Source organism: Paramisgurnus dabryanus, chromosome 3 (assembly GCF_030506205.2).
Source record: "Paramisgurnus dabryanus chromosome 3, PD_genome_1.1, whole genome shotgun sequence".
Taxonomy (NCBI): Eukaryota; Metazoa; Chordata; class Actinopteri; order Cypriniformes; family Cobitidae; genus Paramisgurnus; species Paramisgurnus dabryanus.
Window position 1 is genome coordinate 11,844,955 of NC_133339.1, and position 17,368 is coordinate 11,862,322.

The 17,368-nt window shown below is 39.6% G+C and overlaps 1 protein-coding gene across 1 annotated transcript; it reads left to right on the forward strand.

The window, feature by feature from the left end:
* Window positions 1-3,719: 3,719 nt before the first annotated feature.
* Window positions 3,720-16,993, forward strand: LOC135768886 (interferon-induced very large GTPase 1-like). The gene is made up of 3 exons (XM_065278248.2): window positions 3,720-3,843; window positions 4,267-4,321; window positions 11,985-16,993. The coding sequence occupies exons 2-3, from the start codon at window positions 4,304-4,306 to the stop codon at window positions 16,734-16,736; spliced, it is 4,770 nt and encodes a 1,589-aa protein (XP_065134320.1). The 5' UTR covers window positions 3,720-3,843; window positions 4,267-4,303; the 3' UTR covers window positions 16,737-16,993.
* Window positions 16,994-17,368: the final 375 nt, after the last annotated feature.

Consider the following 17,368-nt stretch of genomic DNA (forward strand, 5'->3'; position numbering starts at 1 on the left):
GTGGGATGCCCGCGGTCCTTGTTGCCGGTCCTTCGACGAGTTCCGCGAGGAGATGGAAAAACTCTTCGACCGCTCAGTGCGCGGGGACGCCGCCACGGCTCGGTTGGCTCATTTGGTTCAGGGAAGACAAACGGTCACCGAGTACGCCATAGAGTTCAAGACCTTAGCGGCTGCCTGCCACTGGAATGAAGCGTCATTTTTAGCCTAATTATGCATAATTCGCATATGAAAATTAAATTATGATGTCAGACACGGCTTCCTGTATGTGTACAACTGAAAAAAACGTTGGAATTATGAATTATGATGAATTAACACACTGTCCAGCAACCACCTAGATTGGTTGCATCAAATAAGTTATAGTCGGGATGTACAACAACAGCCTAGTTTGGACACATCAAATACGTTGCAGTTGGGCATGGGCAGGAGATACACCTCCATGATCCAGGGCGCTCGACCCACCCTGCCCTTCCAACCAGCAGAGGTGTAAAGTACTTGAGTAAATGTACTTCGTTACTATACTTAAGTATTTTTTTTGGCTACTTTGTACTTGTAATGAGTATCAAAAATATAAGCAACTTTTACAATTACATTGTTGATTGAGTATTTGTACTCTTTACTCCACTACATTTGAACTGAACTTACCGTTACTCGCTACATTGTTTATACGTCAAAGAATATAAACGAGATGAAAGTGTCAGAGGGTGATGGATAGAATCGAATCAAATGCATATGGAGAAGTCTGGTCTCGCGGTACTTTGATGTCAAATGCTGAACGGCTTGCGTTGAGCCACCGTAGTGCAAAATATAACACAGGGGCAGAGGTAAAAATCTACTCGATGTGACATCATTTTGCTGCGCATGTCATAAACTGTACAAAAAAGTTAGCGTCTGGCCTGAGAGAAGAGATAAAGAGCAGACATATGGATGCATATCACATTTGATTTAGAAGTCTCAGCATCCTCTAGCTATGATGTGAATTTGAGGAAGATCGGAGAAAGTCCAAAATTTCTAAAGGTAGGGTTTTTTTAGGCCAAAAAAATTAAGTTCTCAGATTCTCCTGAAACTTATTTGATCCTGAAAGTGGGTGATTAGACTTAAACTGGAGTGGCATTCCTGGCATTCTGGGAAATTTCAGAGCTAAGATATAGTCCTGTCAACCTGCAACTTATTCTATTTGATAAATAAGTGGTTAATGTACAATGGGTTTACTGTAATGTCTACTGTACTCAGGATGCAGCCCAATCATAGTTTATACAGGTTACAAGTTGGAGAAGTAACAGCATCTGGAATTTAGTTGGTCAGGTGGATTAAAAGGCCATCTATCGAAGGTCGTATGTGGTCAGGGGGGTTCCGGGGCATTGTTTAGGTGGCCGATGGGAGATATGCGGTCAGGGGGACAAATAGGTTTTAAGTGGGAGGTTGTATGCGATCGGGGGATGGCGGGGCGTCGTTTAGGCGGCCAACAGGATATAAGCGGCCAGGGGGATGAATAGTCCTTCCGTGGGAGTTTGTATGCAGTCAGGGGGATGCCGGGGCATCGTTTAGGCGGCCAACGGGATATAAGCGATCAGGGGGACGAACAGGCCTCCCGCGGGAGGTTGTATGCGGTCAGGGGGATGAATAGGCCTTCCATGGGAGGTCTTATGCGGTCAGGGGGATGCCCGGGCATCGTTTAGGCGGAGGACAGGATGAAAGCGTTCAGGGGGATGAATAGGTCTTCCTTGGTAGGCCTGCATGGTCAGGGGGATGACTGGTGGTCGTTTAGGCTGCTTTTGGCATGTAAGGCCCAAATTGCCCCTGACCTGCTGTTCCGGGGGCATTTTTCTGGAATTTCTCACGGGGCCCCCATGAGGGCTGGGGCCCCAAAAACCTCCACGCATCGTCCCTGGGGTCGGGCACGACCCCTGACTTGTTTTCGGAGTCAGGAAAAATCATCTAGTGGGCGGCGCACAACATCTGAGACAAGCCTACCGTTCGCTGTTGTTTATGCAGTCCAGACTCTCCTCTGGGATTTTGCTTCCCTTAGGCATGGTAGGAACTTTGGGCACGTAGCTGGGTTGAAGTCTCAAGATAACATGGGAGTACTCTGTCCAATCTCCAGGCACTCAAGGGAAACAGAGATCAAGGTTTCCTGCCTTCTCAATTGAGGCAAGCAGTACTAGAGAACGGTCTTTACCTCAAAATGGGAAAGAACGGCTACTCTTCAGGCTCATAGGACCACCGAGAGTCCCAAGAAGGGATGAGGTGCGTTCTGGGTGGTTTTAACCTCTACACGCCTCCTAGGAACCTACATATCAGTTGTGGTGTCCAAACAGTCTACCCTCAACATACAGGTGACGGGCTGTGATAGCAGCTTTAAAAGTCCACTTTACAGTCACGGTGATGAATAACGCAGTTTTACATTTGTTGTTTCTCTGGTCAACTTGCATAATAATTTATACTATTTGCCCATTTGGATTATAATAATGATTGCTCGGTCAGTGCCATGGCTGCTTTCATTAGCTTTACTTCTTTGCTATTATCTCTGTACTCCTTGAGCAGACTCTGCGCAAAAACTTTAGATATAACAGCAAGACGGTCAATTTATAATATTATTATGAAAAGTCAGTGCAAAATGCGCAGTATGGCGGAATAAGTCCTGCCTTCTAAATAAAAGAGCAAATTGTCAAAGGTAAAGTCATTGCGTCTTACTGCAGAAGCTCCTGACTGGTAGTCGGGGAAACATTACAAAAGCACATGCACATTGGAGCAACCAAATATAAACTTTTTAAATAAATTTGAGCATCATAGAAACAATGTATGTTGTTGTTTTTGAAATATTTTATTTAAATGTAAGTGTGTGTTCTTCGAGTCAGATCAACTTGGGTATTACCCACAATGTTAAACAGACCCGGAATCCGGAATCACTGTTCACACATACATTGTATACATGATAGCTGCTAGACCGTCATTACACGCGATGGCGGAGATATCATCATCAAACAAGCGGTGAAATGAAATAACTTTAAACTTTAAGAAAACCAAACAAAATAAAACAAATACAGATTAGTTACACTTTGGGCCTTAATATTACGACGAATATATTACTCAGTCTCCAAATATGTTAACGTCTGTGTTTGCACACACAGCCTACATGCAGTGTCTTATCGCCATGTGCATTGCTCCTCCCCTCTCTTCCGCATCTTAACTATCGTTGTTAAATGACCTTTAACCTCTAACTCAACAGTCATTGGCCAAAAATAATACATTCACATTTAACACATTAATTCACTGGATATAAAACAAATCCATATACAATTAAATCAATAATGCAAATAATATTACATTTTAAAATAAAAATAAAATAAATAGACATTATTTTCAATAAAGCACATTTTTAAAGGTCCCTACACACCACAGCTTTAACGGAACCGAAAATTTGCCCTTCGGTTATGCATGTTCCAGGATGCGTTAAAAGGACAGGAAGGCATTTACATGCAAATAGGTTTCATTTGTTCAAACAAAGCCAATGGTTGTTTGCATGTAATGGAGAGGAGGCTTTTTTTTCTACTGACCAACTTTCTTGTCACAATGGAAGACAGTAATTTTAATACAGGTCATCCAGTGGACTAATAGAGAAAAAGCTTACATTAGGTTTAAAAATTGCTATATAGAAAAAAAAAGAAATTCCTAGGATGACCTATAATTCATAGCCCATAATGTGTTATGATGAAAAACACCCTGCAACCTCACCAATTGAAACCTAATGTCCTTCTGCCCCTCCCATGAATCAAAAGTGAAACTGACACTACAGTATATTTAAACATTTCAGCAAGGACCTGTGCAGAATACCTGCTGCAAAAGGTAAGAAAACATTTTCATTACCTGGGCTTATGAAAAACACTTTGCACATGAATATTTACTGCATTGTAAAGCCATTTAAAATAAGAGTTTGATTGATAGAGTTTGAGACTTTTATTGTTGATTCAGACAGACCTTTAAATCGTTGACCACGGTTTTATTTATTTTTTATACCTTTTACTAATTTTAAAACACAGTATAAAGGTAAATAACCAGTTTATTTTAGACTTAGTTAAAAGTTCTCTGACATTCTGTAAATTGTTTTAAAAGGCCAACAATACTCTCCTGATGTAAAACTCCTAACAACACAGTTTTGCAGCAAAGTATGCAGTAAATGCAACATTAAATTGTACTATTTCCTATACAAGATGCATGTTTTATGTTACATTTACTGACACCAAATTTCACTTTTTTTCTTATTTTAAGATCTTGAGATTACACCAGCAAGACATGTTATTCCATAATGGCAACCTCACAACAGGTCAGTAGCACTGCAAAAGTTTGTTATGTGTTATGCATCATTTTGGAATTCTATTAAAAAAAGTTACCTCAAGTAACACTGCGCCCCAATTTACAAACTATTCTTAATAGTAGTAGTAGTATTTAAAATAAAAAATAGTATGAAAACAGACCCAGCCACACAAATTAAAAATTCTAGGCTTACCATTGTGAATTGGGGTACAATACAATAAAGTATAACACAGTGAAAATTACAAACAAAAGGATGAATAAACAAGAGTGGTATTTTGATGTGTATAGGCCTTCTGTTAACATTAAAAACGTAGTCCAGGCAACAATGTTCACTTTTGTTACATGTTACGTACTATGTTCCAGTACTTGCACCCTCTTTCTGTGCACTAAAATCTATATACTTCCACATAACAGAAAAAGTACATATATATGGTTCTACATAGCACCTTATGGTTCTACACTCGTGCTACACAGGTACAGTACTTCATGGCACTGAAAATGGTTCCTCTATGATTTCGAGCCGAGAACCACTTTTGGTGCTGTTTAGCATCATTTGTTTTTAGAGTGTACCAGCAGGGCTGAGGTTCCCAGCAGGTGAAATTACTTACTCACAACTGGTATTCACAAAGGCACACACACACACACACACACACACACACACACACACACACACACCTCATTGTGCATTCAAATTATAACCACACACTTCTAGTGTTACACAGCACACACTGAGGAGGAAGCACCCCCACCAGAAAGATCCATGCACCCGTGGGACCCCAGCTCCTGCCACCAGCGCCGCCTTAACCTAATGTGAGGCCCTGGGGCTGAGAGGTTTTGGAGGCCCCCCATACCCTCAATTTATAGTCTTATTAAAAAAAAGTGTAATATCTAGGTAATTTACATCACAAAATGCATTAGTTTCTTTTGAGATATACAACAGTGAGTTTTCCCTCTTTGACCCAGAAAATACCATAATATTGTTATTAACTCACTGAGCCCACTTGAGCATAAACACAAGACACTTTATTTAACAACCACACACAGCAACTCGTGGTGAAAATAAAACCAAAATGTGTGAGAGTATATATGTTTATAAGCTTTGTGTTTATATAGTTTTTGGAATATACAAATTTGCAGAAAATTGCCACTAAATGCTACTCACTGTTTTAAAAATATAAGAAGTTAAAGTTAGTTTTAAAGCGAAAATGCATTAATGTTAACAAAAGATAAGTCTTAAACAGAATCTTGTTTTTTAATCAGTTATTTATTTTGTAGGCTATTGAAATTATAGTATGCATTGTATTTAGTATTTATGCATACTACGCATGTAAAACGAACATGTATGAATATGCACAAAACAGACAGGGAACATACCTGTTTATAAGATCTTTAGATAAGGAGATTATAAATATGAATGGTGCGATCAAGGATGATCATTTGCGATGGTCTTGTCGCGCTTTAACTTGCACATTTACCGTTGCGTCGTCTTTCTAAACCACCAGATGTGTGTACTGTGAGCTAACATCGCGTCAAACTACATCGCTCCAGCTGCGCACCCAAGTCACATTTATACAGTAACCAGGATACAGGATGTTTATAGTTAACAATGGATCAGTGTCACAATAATGAGGGGCACAGCCCAGTTCTCAGAAACAAACTGCTATGAGCAATCCCAATGTTGGCATCATTATTCAACTAACCCAAATACAGGTTCACAGAAGCAAGTAACAATGAGCAATAGCAATGAATATATCACAGAAGTTTAAGAAGGATAAGGAGGTGGTCAAATAACTAATCACATGGAACCTGGTTCACAAAAGCACCTGCCCCTTTACCCTTGGATGACCATAGTGCCCTTTTTATCTAGGCCATAAATAAAATGGGTCACATGATGACATATTGACCTTTCAGAAAATCTAATCTACTTGTGAAATATTTAGAACAGACGGCTGAAGTCGAACTAATTGTTAAGGAATTTCTGAATAAATGAACGTTAGCCATTGTTCTCTTATATAAATGTTTACAGAAGCCTGTGCGATGATTTACTTTGACTTCCATCGATTAAACAGCATTTTCTCACATGGTGCGATATTCCTTAGGGGTTTGTTTGGCAAAAAGGGGGTAGGGCGGTGGACGTTGGACAGTGCTCGGGGTGGAGACTGAAGGCGGCGACTGTGTTTTGGTGACATAGCAACTTTACAGAAGCAGGCTGTGTGCATTTGACTCTTAAATGACTGTTTTGAAACTTATATACTTACATAGCCCCTAGACCCCTGTTGTCATGAAAAAGCCCCAAAATTTCAGGTTTGACAATATGGGACCTTTAAAGAAGAACATTTTCTGGAAGGCATTAAAGTTTTGTGAAAATCATAAAAAAATGTTTATGCTGGCTGGCAACTTAAAAAAAAAACGCTGGTGAGGAAAGAGTTAAATGGGGACTGCCCCTCCCTGATAGGTGATCTCAGTGGTCAATGACTACTGACTACACATTCACACAATTTGAATGCATTCGCGCGTCTAGAGAGAAGTAGACGCACAGAAAAAGCAAGCATTTGACACGCATCAGAGGCGAAATCCGCTTCCTGTGGGACGGGCAAGTGCTATGCAGTTGTCTGTTTGCAAGATGGCTGATGTTGATTGTGCATTTATCGAGAGAGTTACTGATTTGTATTTGGTCACATTACTAAGGGGAAAATTTTTTTAAAAACCTGCAGGAATGCCGCGGGTCGATAAACGTCACGTAACTCAAAAGTGAAATCTGTATTTACAACTTACCAGGTTGCCAAATGTCTTCACTGACTCTCTTCCAAGCGAGGTCCTTTTTATTCCTGTTTCTATAGAAATAAGAATTTGTGTTGTATAGCTCCACGTGACTGCTCACGGACAATATCAAGCGTTCCTTCATGTTGAATGAGTGACTCAAGGCGGGGCTGCCGCCACAGCAGCAAGCAGGCTCCTGATTGGTTAACGCAAAAATCCACCAAATTTCACATTTTTCAACTCGGGTGTCAGCCTCAAATTCGCGTTAAACGCAAAATGCACAAAAAGCATCATTCGCACCACGCCAGATGCTTAATTCGCACCATTCCCACAAATTAGACGCGTTAATGAAGCGGAATCGTGTCTACCACGCTGCGCTAAACACCTCTTTCGCGCAGCGCTAAACGCCTCTTTCGTGCCGCGAGACCTCCAGACGCGCATCACGTATTCACCCCTTGCTATTGCGCCAAATGGTTTAGTCACTCTGCACGCGCATTTTGCTTAAGTTTTTGAGCGTCTGGTGAAGTGCAAATTTCTGTGGTGCAGTTGAATAGACCCTTTTACAGCTCACATGATCAAATAGCCTGCACGCGCATTTTGGCAACAGAAGTGGTGTTATGCTCAATTGGTTCTTACGTGTTAACAACTCAGAAAGTTTATTCAAACGGTTTCCCAGCATCAAAATGTCTGGTTGTTGCGTTTGGTTGCTCTAATATAATATACTAATATACCTATATATGTATCTGGCCACTTTATATTTGGCCATCTGCCAACGTCTTCTATCCACTCCACTATAGTACAGGGATCTGGTAGCTCTGTTGAAAAAGTTGATAAAGTCAATTTTTTTAAATAACTTTCTCTGTCTGTGTTGCTTCACTGCTGATTCTTGCCATACTTCCGTTGCTTAAAGTATGCTTTTGCTTTTTGCTAATGTACAAAACTAAAATGGCATATTTAAAATTTAATTTAAGCCTAAAGTAATAAAGCATGATAAAAATAAATGTTCTAAGTAATGTAAAAATGTAATATCTTGTTCATTCAGCAAAATAAAATATGACTGAATCAAGTCTTGTTTGATTATCATACAGTTTGTTCATGTAGTGTTTAGAAAACTAAAATGGAAAAATGGGGGGGCATCAGGACTGCCTATACATAGGGCCTGGGACCTTGTGTTATGCCCCTGATGGAGGTAGATGTAATCCGAGAATCCAAAGTAATACTAAACACAAGGGATCTAACTATTCCCAGTAAACAATCGAACCTTCCCGTTATCCTTCCACGGTTCTGCACGCATGTGCACCACGGTGCACTGTATATATAGTTTGGTGAATGCATAAAACCACTAATGTATGGTTCTGAATAAGCTCTGCAAGTGTTTACGTGAGAGTACCTGTCCAATCAACTCGTAGTATGCAAATCTGTTGCCAACCTCACAGTTCCTCCTCACGTGTTGGTGTGTGTGTGTGTGTTGCGGAACATATAGTGCAGCAAGCGAGGAGAAAAGCTGCTAAGAGAGGCACAGCCAGCTTCATTTACGTCTACTGCAACAGCGATTCTTAAAGAAAACGTGGACAAACCTGTAAAATGTGCAGTGTCGTATGCTCAAGGCAATACATTTAATATGACGAGTCGCTTGCGCCATCATCACCAAGGTGTTTTTGATAGCACGCGACCGCAGGTGAGACAAAAACAGCACACATTGCCTTCGTGTTTAAATGTTAACAAACTGATCTTTTTGCAAAAAAAATTGAAGATGGCACAGAATATAAAAAGTAACCCAGTGTTCTAAGCTTTTTTATGTTAATTTCAAAGTGCACTGTATGTTGGTACATGTAGTATGTAGCCAGCAGCCATATCACCCTGTAGCCCAAGACAGCTTGCCCACTGAAGCTAAGCAGGGCTGAGCCTGGTTAGTACTTGGATGGGAGACCACCTGGGAAAACGAGGTTGCTGCTGGTAGAGGTGTTAGTGAGACCAGCAGGGGGTGCTCACCCTGTGGTCTGTGTGGGTCCTAATGCCCCAGTATAGTGACGGGGACACTATACTGTCAAAAAAAGCACCGTCCTTCGGATGAGACGTTAAACCGAGGTCCTGACTCTCTGTGGTCATTAAAAATCCCAGGATGTCCTTCGAAAAAGAGTAGGGGTGTGCCCCGGCATCCTGGCCAAACTTGCCCATTGGCCTACTAATCATCCCTCATACTAATTGGCTATATCACTCGGTCTCCTCTTCACTAATAAGCTGGTGTGTGGTGGGCGTTCTGGCGCAATATGGCTGCCGTCGCATCATCCAGGTGGATGCTGCACATTGGTGGTGGTTTAGGAGATTCCCCCATTCATATGTAAAGCGCTTTGAGCACTGGAAAAGCGCTATATAAATGTAACTAATTAAATTAATTAATTAGTATAGTAATGCAAGTGCCCTTAAAGGCGGAGTGCACAATGTTTGAAAGCCAATGTTGATATTTGAAATAACCTTAACAAACACGCCCCTACCCCAATAGAATCTGGACCTTCTTTTAAAAGACCCGCCCCACACATACGCAACCCGGCAAGGATGTCGGTTAGTAGACACGCCCCTTACTGCTGATTGGCTATAAGTGTGTTTTGGTAGTCGGCCCGTCTCCTTTTCCAAAGCGTTTTTCAAACATTGTGCACTCCGCCTTTAAGTGAAAATTTAGATTTTGACAGGGGTTAACAACTGCTTAGGTTTTTATTTTTGTAAAGAAGCCTGTTGTGACCAAAGTGTTAGGTGTTTGTAACCAAATTAATAATTTTATTTATTTTGAATTTGACAGTAGCCTTTTGTCCCCGTAAACATACACACCGAAACCATGACCATAGAACCGTTATACACACCGAACTGTAAGTAATTTGAATGGTTACACCCCTACTAAACACTGATGACAATGAAATAGAATCCTCTGAAGGTCAGATAAAGTGCGTCAGGTTAGTCAACACAACATACAAGCATATATAGACGAGAGCGGACAGTAAGCGTGTGCCTGTGGATGGTTTTTAAAGGGTGAGTATAATTAGCCACCAGATGCGGGGAATTAGAATTTGTGTGTGAGTGATCTGGTGACTTGAGTGAGTGAGGAACCTGGCGGATCCCTGACAATTATGTTGTAAACATTGTTTTAAATTATTTGCTTATTACCTTATGAGCTGCGATTACATAAAAGTTTCCACAGTGTTTTCATAATATATGAACTATTATTATTAATAATTATTACATTATGAGCTCAAAGTGTTATTAAGTAAAAATTGTTGACATTTAATTACAATAATTTAATACGTATTACATTATTAGTTGCTACAGACTTAAAGGTAGGGTATGTAATTTTGACAAATGCTAACGGTAGCCGACTAGCAATAAAATCACGATGCCACCCTCCATTCAAATCACCATCCAAAGTCACGCCTCTTTCAAAACACATGAACATGCACAGATCAGACGGTGACATCTCATGTCTCATTCACCAGTGAGAAAACTTTGCAGAACAAAGTAAATAACATTACCAAAATAACCAACATAAACAAATGGTTTACATCAGAATTAGTTAAAGCACAATTTCGGTTAATATCTGAATCCATCTCAATACAATCATATTGTGTACCTACCTTACCAAAATAAACAGTGCAACAACACTTTCAGACCCTCCTGCAGCTGAATGCAGTAAAGTTACCGATGTTAATTTGGGTTTGTGTTCTTTGCTGATCCAGGCAGTTTTTGCTGTTGTTGTTATAAAAGATGTCTTTCGTTTTGTGGCTCCTGTGCAGGTTTTCAATTCAGCAGAAAAGTTTGCCATTCTCGCTGATGATGTATGGCGTCTGCGTGGACTAGCTGTGCGGTGGCATTTGTAGTGGTTTTCCTTTTCCTCAAATGAAACCATCTTCAGTATTAGGTTTTGATTTCAAGAGTTAGACTTTTATTATCCGGACAAAATAAAAGCCGAGCAGTCTGGCAAAAACGCCAAGACTCACTGAAAAACTTTTCCCAGTACTTCCCAGTATTTAAGCCTGTCTTCGCACGCAATTCATGACCTTTACATTAACCTTAGCATATGCTTCTCTTCCCAAGGGCTTGTAACATGAAGAAACATGGTTTATATCATATAGAAATACATGGTGATCTCATTCCTGGGACTGTGGATCTTTTGTCCATACCCACGACATGTAGAACCTTCCCCATGTACTTTTTGAACAAACTGCAATGCATGCTGGTAATTTTCCTACACACACATATAACTGGTTATATCCATATAGCAAAACATAAAAACATAATGGTAAATTATTTGATACTTAATTTGGATTAAAACAAACCACTTCACATTCAAATTACACTTACGGATGAGGGACAAAAAAGGCAACGTCCGTTCGGACCGAAATTTATGATTGGTTAAACATTTTTTGGTGGCATTTTTTTGCCACGCTACTCTGCACGGATGAATCTGATGTCTGTGATTACCGCATTATAGCGGATCTGTCATATACATACACACCTGGCGGGGTGGCGCCGGCATTGTGCAAATACCTGCAGGTTTATTGGCATTTTGTTAGTTTCCCCTTCCTTCAGGGAACGAGGGTTACATACGTAACCAAGATGTCATAACAGATGATTCCCTATATGTAAGAATGTAATTCTGACATATTTACATAACGTTTCCCATGATCATTGTTTGTTACTTTTACCCGGGAAAACTGACTGGCCACTCAAATCAGAAATAATTCTTATAAGCTTGCCACTGTGAATTGGCGGAAGGTAAGGAGACAGTTTTAAAAACTGATTTTGTTCATTTTTAACTGAAAAAAATAAGGATTGGGGAATAGTTGAATGATCCTGATATGTTCTTTACAAACACAGATCAAAGTTAATTCTGTAATGTTTTCTGTTGTTTATATATTTAACAGGAAGAAAACAAGGACACTAAAACAGCAGGAGGCCGACCAGATCAACAACTAGAAGACGACAAGAGAAGAATAGAAAACATAAAGCATCTATTTCACAAATTTCTTCTTACAGACAGGCATCAGAGTAAACTTAGAGCTGAAGATGTTTTTGAGATATCTGCTCATTCATTACAGTCTCATGAGTCTTGTACTGAAAAAGACCTGGTTCAGACTTTCCTACAGAACCTACTTACAATTAACTACAGAGCAAGATACATTAATATTAAAGAGACAAATGAACATCATCACAGACAACAAAGAGAAAATCACTTCAAAAAGCAAGAGAGTAATTTTTTAAAAGCTATGTCTTTGTCTAATAAGGGAGTGAGTAAACCAGACCCAGTTCACCCGATGGATGTTCAGATGGCTGTGTTTCATTGTGCTGATAGTTTCCTAAAGCAGCTGATGGTCACTAAACTCTCACAGTGTCAGTTTGCTCTTCCTCTTCTTGTTCCTCATCCATTCACACAACAGATTGAGTTTCCTCTCTGGACATTCAGACAAATCAACAAGAGCTGGAAGATGAAAAATACTAACAATGACATCATCAGTAAAGTCCAGCCAGTGTACAAAGCAGAAACTCCAATAGTGTCGTTCTTCAGGTTTGATTCTGTGTCTTCATCCAAGTCTCAGCTGATGAACAATCTGATCAATGAGAAACACAACACGTTCTTCCACAGGAACTGTCCAGGGAGCAGCAGAACCAGACTACTGATGGATGGAGTGGTGGAGATCGCCTGGTTCTGGCCCTCTGGGAAAAACACAGATAAATTTAATAACTGTGTTGCTTTCTGTAATCTTCATGGTGATGCTGGAGTCCATGAGAAACAACTGCAGATTCTGACTCAAAAGTCTTCAGTCAATGTTGTTCTTCTAAAACAGCTTGACGAGAATGACAAAAACATAACAAAACTCGAAAATCTCTACAGTGATTCAAAGCCACTTATTTGCCTTTTTTCTGAGGATGACTCTGATTTAATAGAGACAGATACAGGAAAATACAAAATTGGTCTGAAAGGCAGAAATCAGTCAGATGTATCTGAAGAACTCAGAAGAGCTATAAATGATTGTCTCTCATCTTCAGCATCAGTTTCCATATTCAAACTTGAAGATTTGTCCAAACACTCAGATATCAGAGTAGATGAGAAAGATGATGAAGACTGCAGGAGAGGAAGAGAAGCAGCACAGCAGATGATGAGTTTACTGGAGAATAAAGATCTGAGAGAAATCAAAGAATCATTTCTGCCCTGTCAGGGTGAACTCTGGCATCAGTGGTGTCAGAAGAACAAAGAACTTCATCGACCTCAATGTGATGACATAGAACAAGAAATAAGCAGAAAACAAACAGAAATGAAGAAAATTCGTGAACAGCAACACAAATGCCACATAAGTGAGTTTATAAAGTTCTTTATAAAACAAATGAATTCATATGCTACAAATAGGAGTTTTTTTCTCAAATGGCTCAGAATCCTCTTGAATGAAGTTAACTCAGCGGATCTTTCTGCTGTGCAACACAAGTATGATATAAACTGGTTAAAAGTCTCAAAACTCAAAGGAATTTATAAAACTAACCAACTCAGAGAACAAAAAGAACTTGGAAAAATATCTGAAGAACTTCAAGCAGCAACCTTTGGTTTGGAGCACATCATGAGAGAGATCGGTCAGATTTATGAATCATGTTCATCTGTGAAAAAGAATAAGACAGATCTGCAGTTTAACTTCTTGTCTCTCCCGAGTCTTGCAGCAGAGATGATGATCTGTGGATTTCCACTGGAGCTGATGGATGGAGACGCTGCTCATGTTCCTCTGATCTGGATCACTGCTGTTCTAGATGAACTCATAGAGAAACTGGGAGACCAGAGAGTTTTTGTGCTGTCAGTTTTAGGGATTCAGAGCTCTGGGAAATCCACCATGCTCAATGCCATGTTTGGACTTCAGTTTGCAGTTGGTGCTGGCCGATGCACCAGAGGAGCTTTCATGCAGCTGATCAAAGTATCAGAGGAGATGAAACAACAGCTTAAGTTTGATTATATTCTGGTTGTTGATACTGAGGGTCTTCGGGCTCTAGAATTTGATGGAAACTCCACAAGACATCATGACAATGAATTGGCCACATTTGTTGTGGGTCTTGGTAATCTGACATTGATCAACATCTTTGGAGAAAACCCAGCTGAGATGCAGGATATTCTTCAGATTGTTGTTCAGGCATTTCTGAGGATGAAGAAGGTCAATCTGAATCCCAGCTGTATATTTGTACATCAGAACGTTTCAGACGTCACAGCTGGAGAGAAAAACATGCAGGGAAAGAGACGACTTCAGGTGAAACTGGATAAGATGACAAAACTCGCTGCTGAAGATGAAGTTAATAATGCAGAATGTTTCAGTGATGTCATTAATTTTAATGTACGTAATGATGTGAAATATTTTGCTCAGCTGTGGGAGGGAAGCCCACCAATGGCTCCACCAAACCCAAACTACTGTGAAAATATTCAAGAACTAAAGAAAACTATTATTTCACAAGCCTCAAAATCAAATGGAATGAGGCTGACACACCTGCGTGAGCGAATTAAAGATCTCTGGGAGGCTTTACTGAACGAACGATTTGTGTTCAGCTTTAGAAATTCTCTGGAGATTTCAGTAAACAGGAGACTGGAGACAGAATACAGCAAGTGGACCTGGACTCTACGCAGTGCCATGATGGAAATTCAGACCAAACTGCATAATAAAATAGAAAATGAAGCAATTCATGAGATTGACGAAACTGAACTTCATAGAGACCTGAAGGAGAAAAGTGAAGAAGTGAAAAACTCATTGTCAGATTTCTTTGAGAAAGACCCAGATGCTGATATACTGATTCAATGGAAAACATCATTTGAAATAAAAATCAAAGATGTTCAGGAGAGCATTGTTAGAGAAACAATGAGGAAATTAAACGAGATTCTTCAGCAGCGAGACCTGAAGAGAAAGATTGATGCTCAAAGGAGACAACATGAAAACACTCTCTTAGAAAAGAGCAAAGAACTTGCATTAAAACTTACAGATGAAACAAATAATGAAGAAATACTGAAGAGAGAGTTTGATTTGTTTTGGGAAGACTGTGTGAAGATAATCAGAGATACTCCTCCAATCAAAGACATTAACATACTAAAAGATGTGAAAATACTCCTCAGTGACATCTATAAAAGTCTCAATGTAGACCATTGGAAGGACAGTGATATTTTTACTTTGCAGAATTATTCAGGTTATGTACAGGAAAAGAAATCCAGGGGCTTAACAGGATTCGTTAAAAAATTAATTTCAGGTTCACTTTCTGATCAAACTGAAAGCAAAATAAGAGCCCTAATTAATGAAATTGTTCAGCAGACAGACATAATGATTCAGTCATTTAATATTTCAAAGATGGGCTACAACAACAGCTGCATTCAACAGCTAATAGATTACATCAAGGCAAAACTGAAAGAAGATGAGGAAGAGTCTGTGAAATATGTGTTCAAGAAGGAATTCTTCATAGATTTGGTATTTTCTATATTTAAGAGAGCAGAAAAGACATTCAATGATCAATACAAAATGTTCCGAGAAGTCAATGATCCTGTTCTCTATTTGACAAAGAAGAAAAGAGAATACTATAGTATTTTCCAGAAATACTGTCATGAAGCAACATCAGCTGCAATTTTTGGTGAGATCATTTGTCAGAAACTGAAGAGACCCATTGAACAGAGTCTCTATAAACAGACTGCCAGAGATTTCGCTGATGAAATCAAATCAAACTGTCCATCACTGAATGGAAACAGATCAAATCTGGAGAAACACATCTTGAAGAGACTGGCAGAAGAGGAGAAGTTTGACAAATACAAGAAGTACATTCATAATCCCAGAGATCTCTTCAAGAGTTTCATCAGAGATGAAGTCCATCAGTACATCAGAGATAAGTTCAGTATCAGTGTTCAACCCAAGATGAAGGAAAACATTAAAGTGCTGCAGAAGAAGATCCTGACAGCAGCTCATGAATCTACTGAAGATGTTCAAGTGAAGAGTGGAGATGTTGATTTGTGGTTGAAGTTTTTCACACAGCAGCTCTCAGATGTTCTGATATTCTCTGTGAAGGACTTCAGTGGAGTGAATCATGATGATGTTGATGATTTTAAACTCCTAGAAGATGTGTTAAGAAAAGAACTTCCTTCTATAATGTCTAACATCAGCAGAGAGTTCAGCAGAGATACATTTGATAAAAAACTGGATCTCAACAACAGACCAGATCAGATTCTGATTGATCACTTATGTCGGTGCTGTTGGGTTCAGTGTCCGTTCTGTAAAGCCATCTGCACCAACACAATAGAGAATCATGATGGAGATCACAGTGTTCCCTTCCATAGAGTAGAGGGAATCAAGGGGTGGCATTACAGGGGAACAACAAACCTTTCTGCTGAAATATGCACAACATCAGTAGCAAGCAACACTGCAGGTTTTTATCCAGATTCCAGAGACATTTTATTCCTCTATAGAAAATACAGATCAGCAGGAGGAGTTTATTCAAAGTGGAGCATCACCCCTGACGTCTCTGAGCTGCCTTACTGGAAGTGGTTTGTGTGCAGATTTCAAAAAGATCTTGAAAAGCATTTTAAAAAAACATTCCAGGATAGAGGAAAGATTCCAGATGAATGGAGACAAATAAAAAAACAGGAAGCTGTTGATAGTTTAGATAAATACATCTAATTCATTAAAAAAACACAGTCATTTATAACTCATATTAACATCATCCAAGAAGCAATTTAAAGGCGGAGTCCACGATGTTTGAAAAACGGTTTGGAAAAGGAGACGGGCCGACTACCAAAACACACTTATAGCCAATCAAATCAAATCAAATGCCGGGTTGCGTATGTGTGGGGCGGGTCTATCAACGGAATGTCCAGATTCTATTGGGGTAGGGACGTGTTTGTTTAGGCGATTTCAAATATCAACACTGGCTTTCAAACATCTTGGACTCCGCCTTTAAGGGAAGTCGCCATGAAATGGAAATAGAAGTAGATTGTTTTATTTTCCCCATGGTAACATTTATCCAAGTGAAACAGCTTCTGAAATGATAAAAGGTAGGGCTGGACTTGAATTTAGCCTAGCCCCATGTATTTCTATGGCTGGGATGAATTTAGAAGCCACCAAACACTTCCATGTTTTCCTTATTTAAAGACTGTTAAATGAGTAGTTACACGAGTAAGTATGGTGGCACAAAATAAAACATTTGTTTGGAGCCATAGAAATGAATGGGGATAGGCTAAATGCTAACACATTCAAGAAGCGCTGTACAAATATTAAAAGTGCACGCACTGAATAAAGATAGGTACTGTATG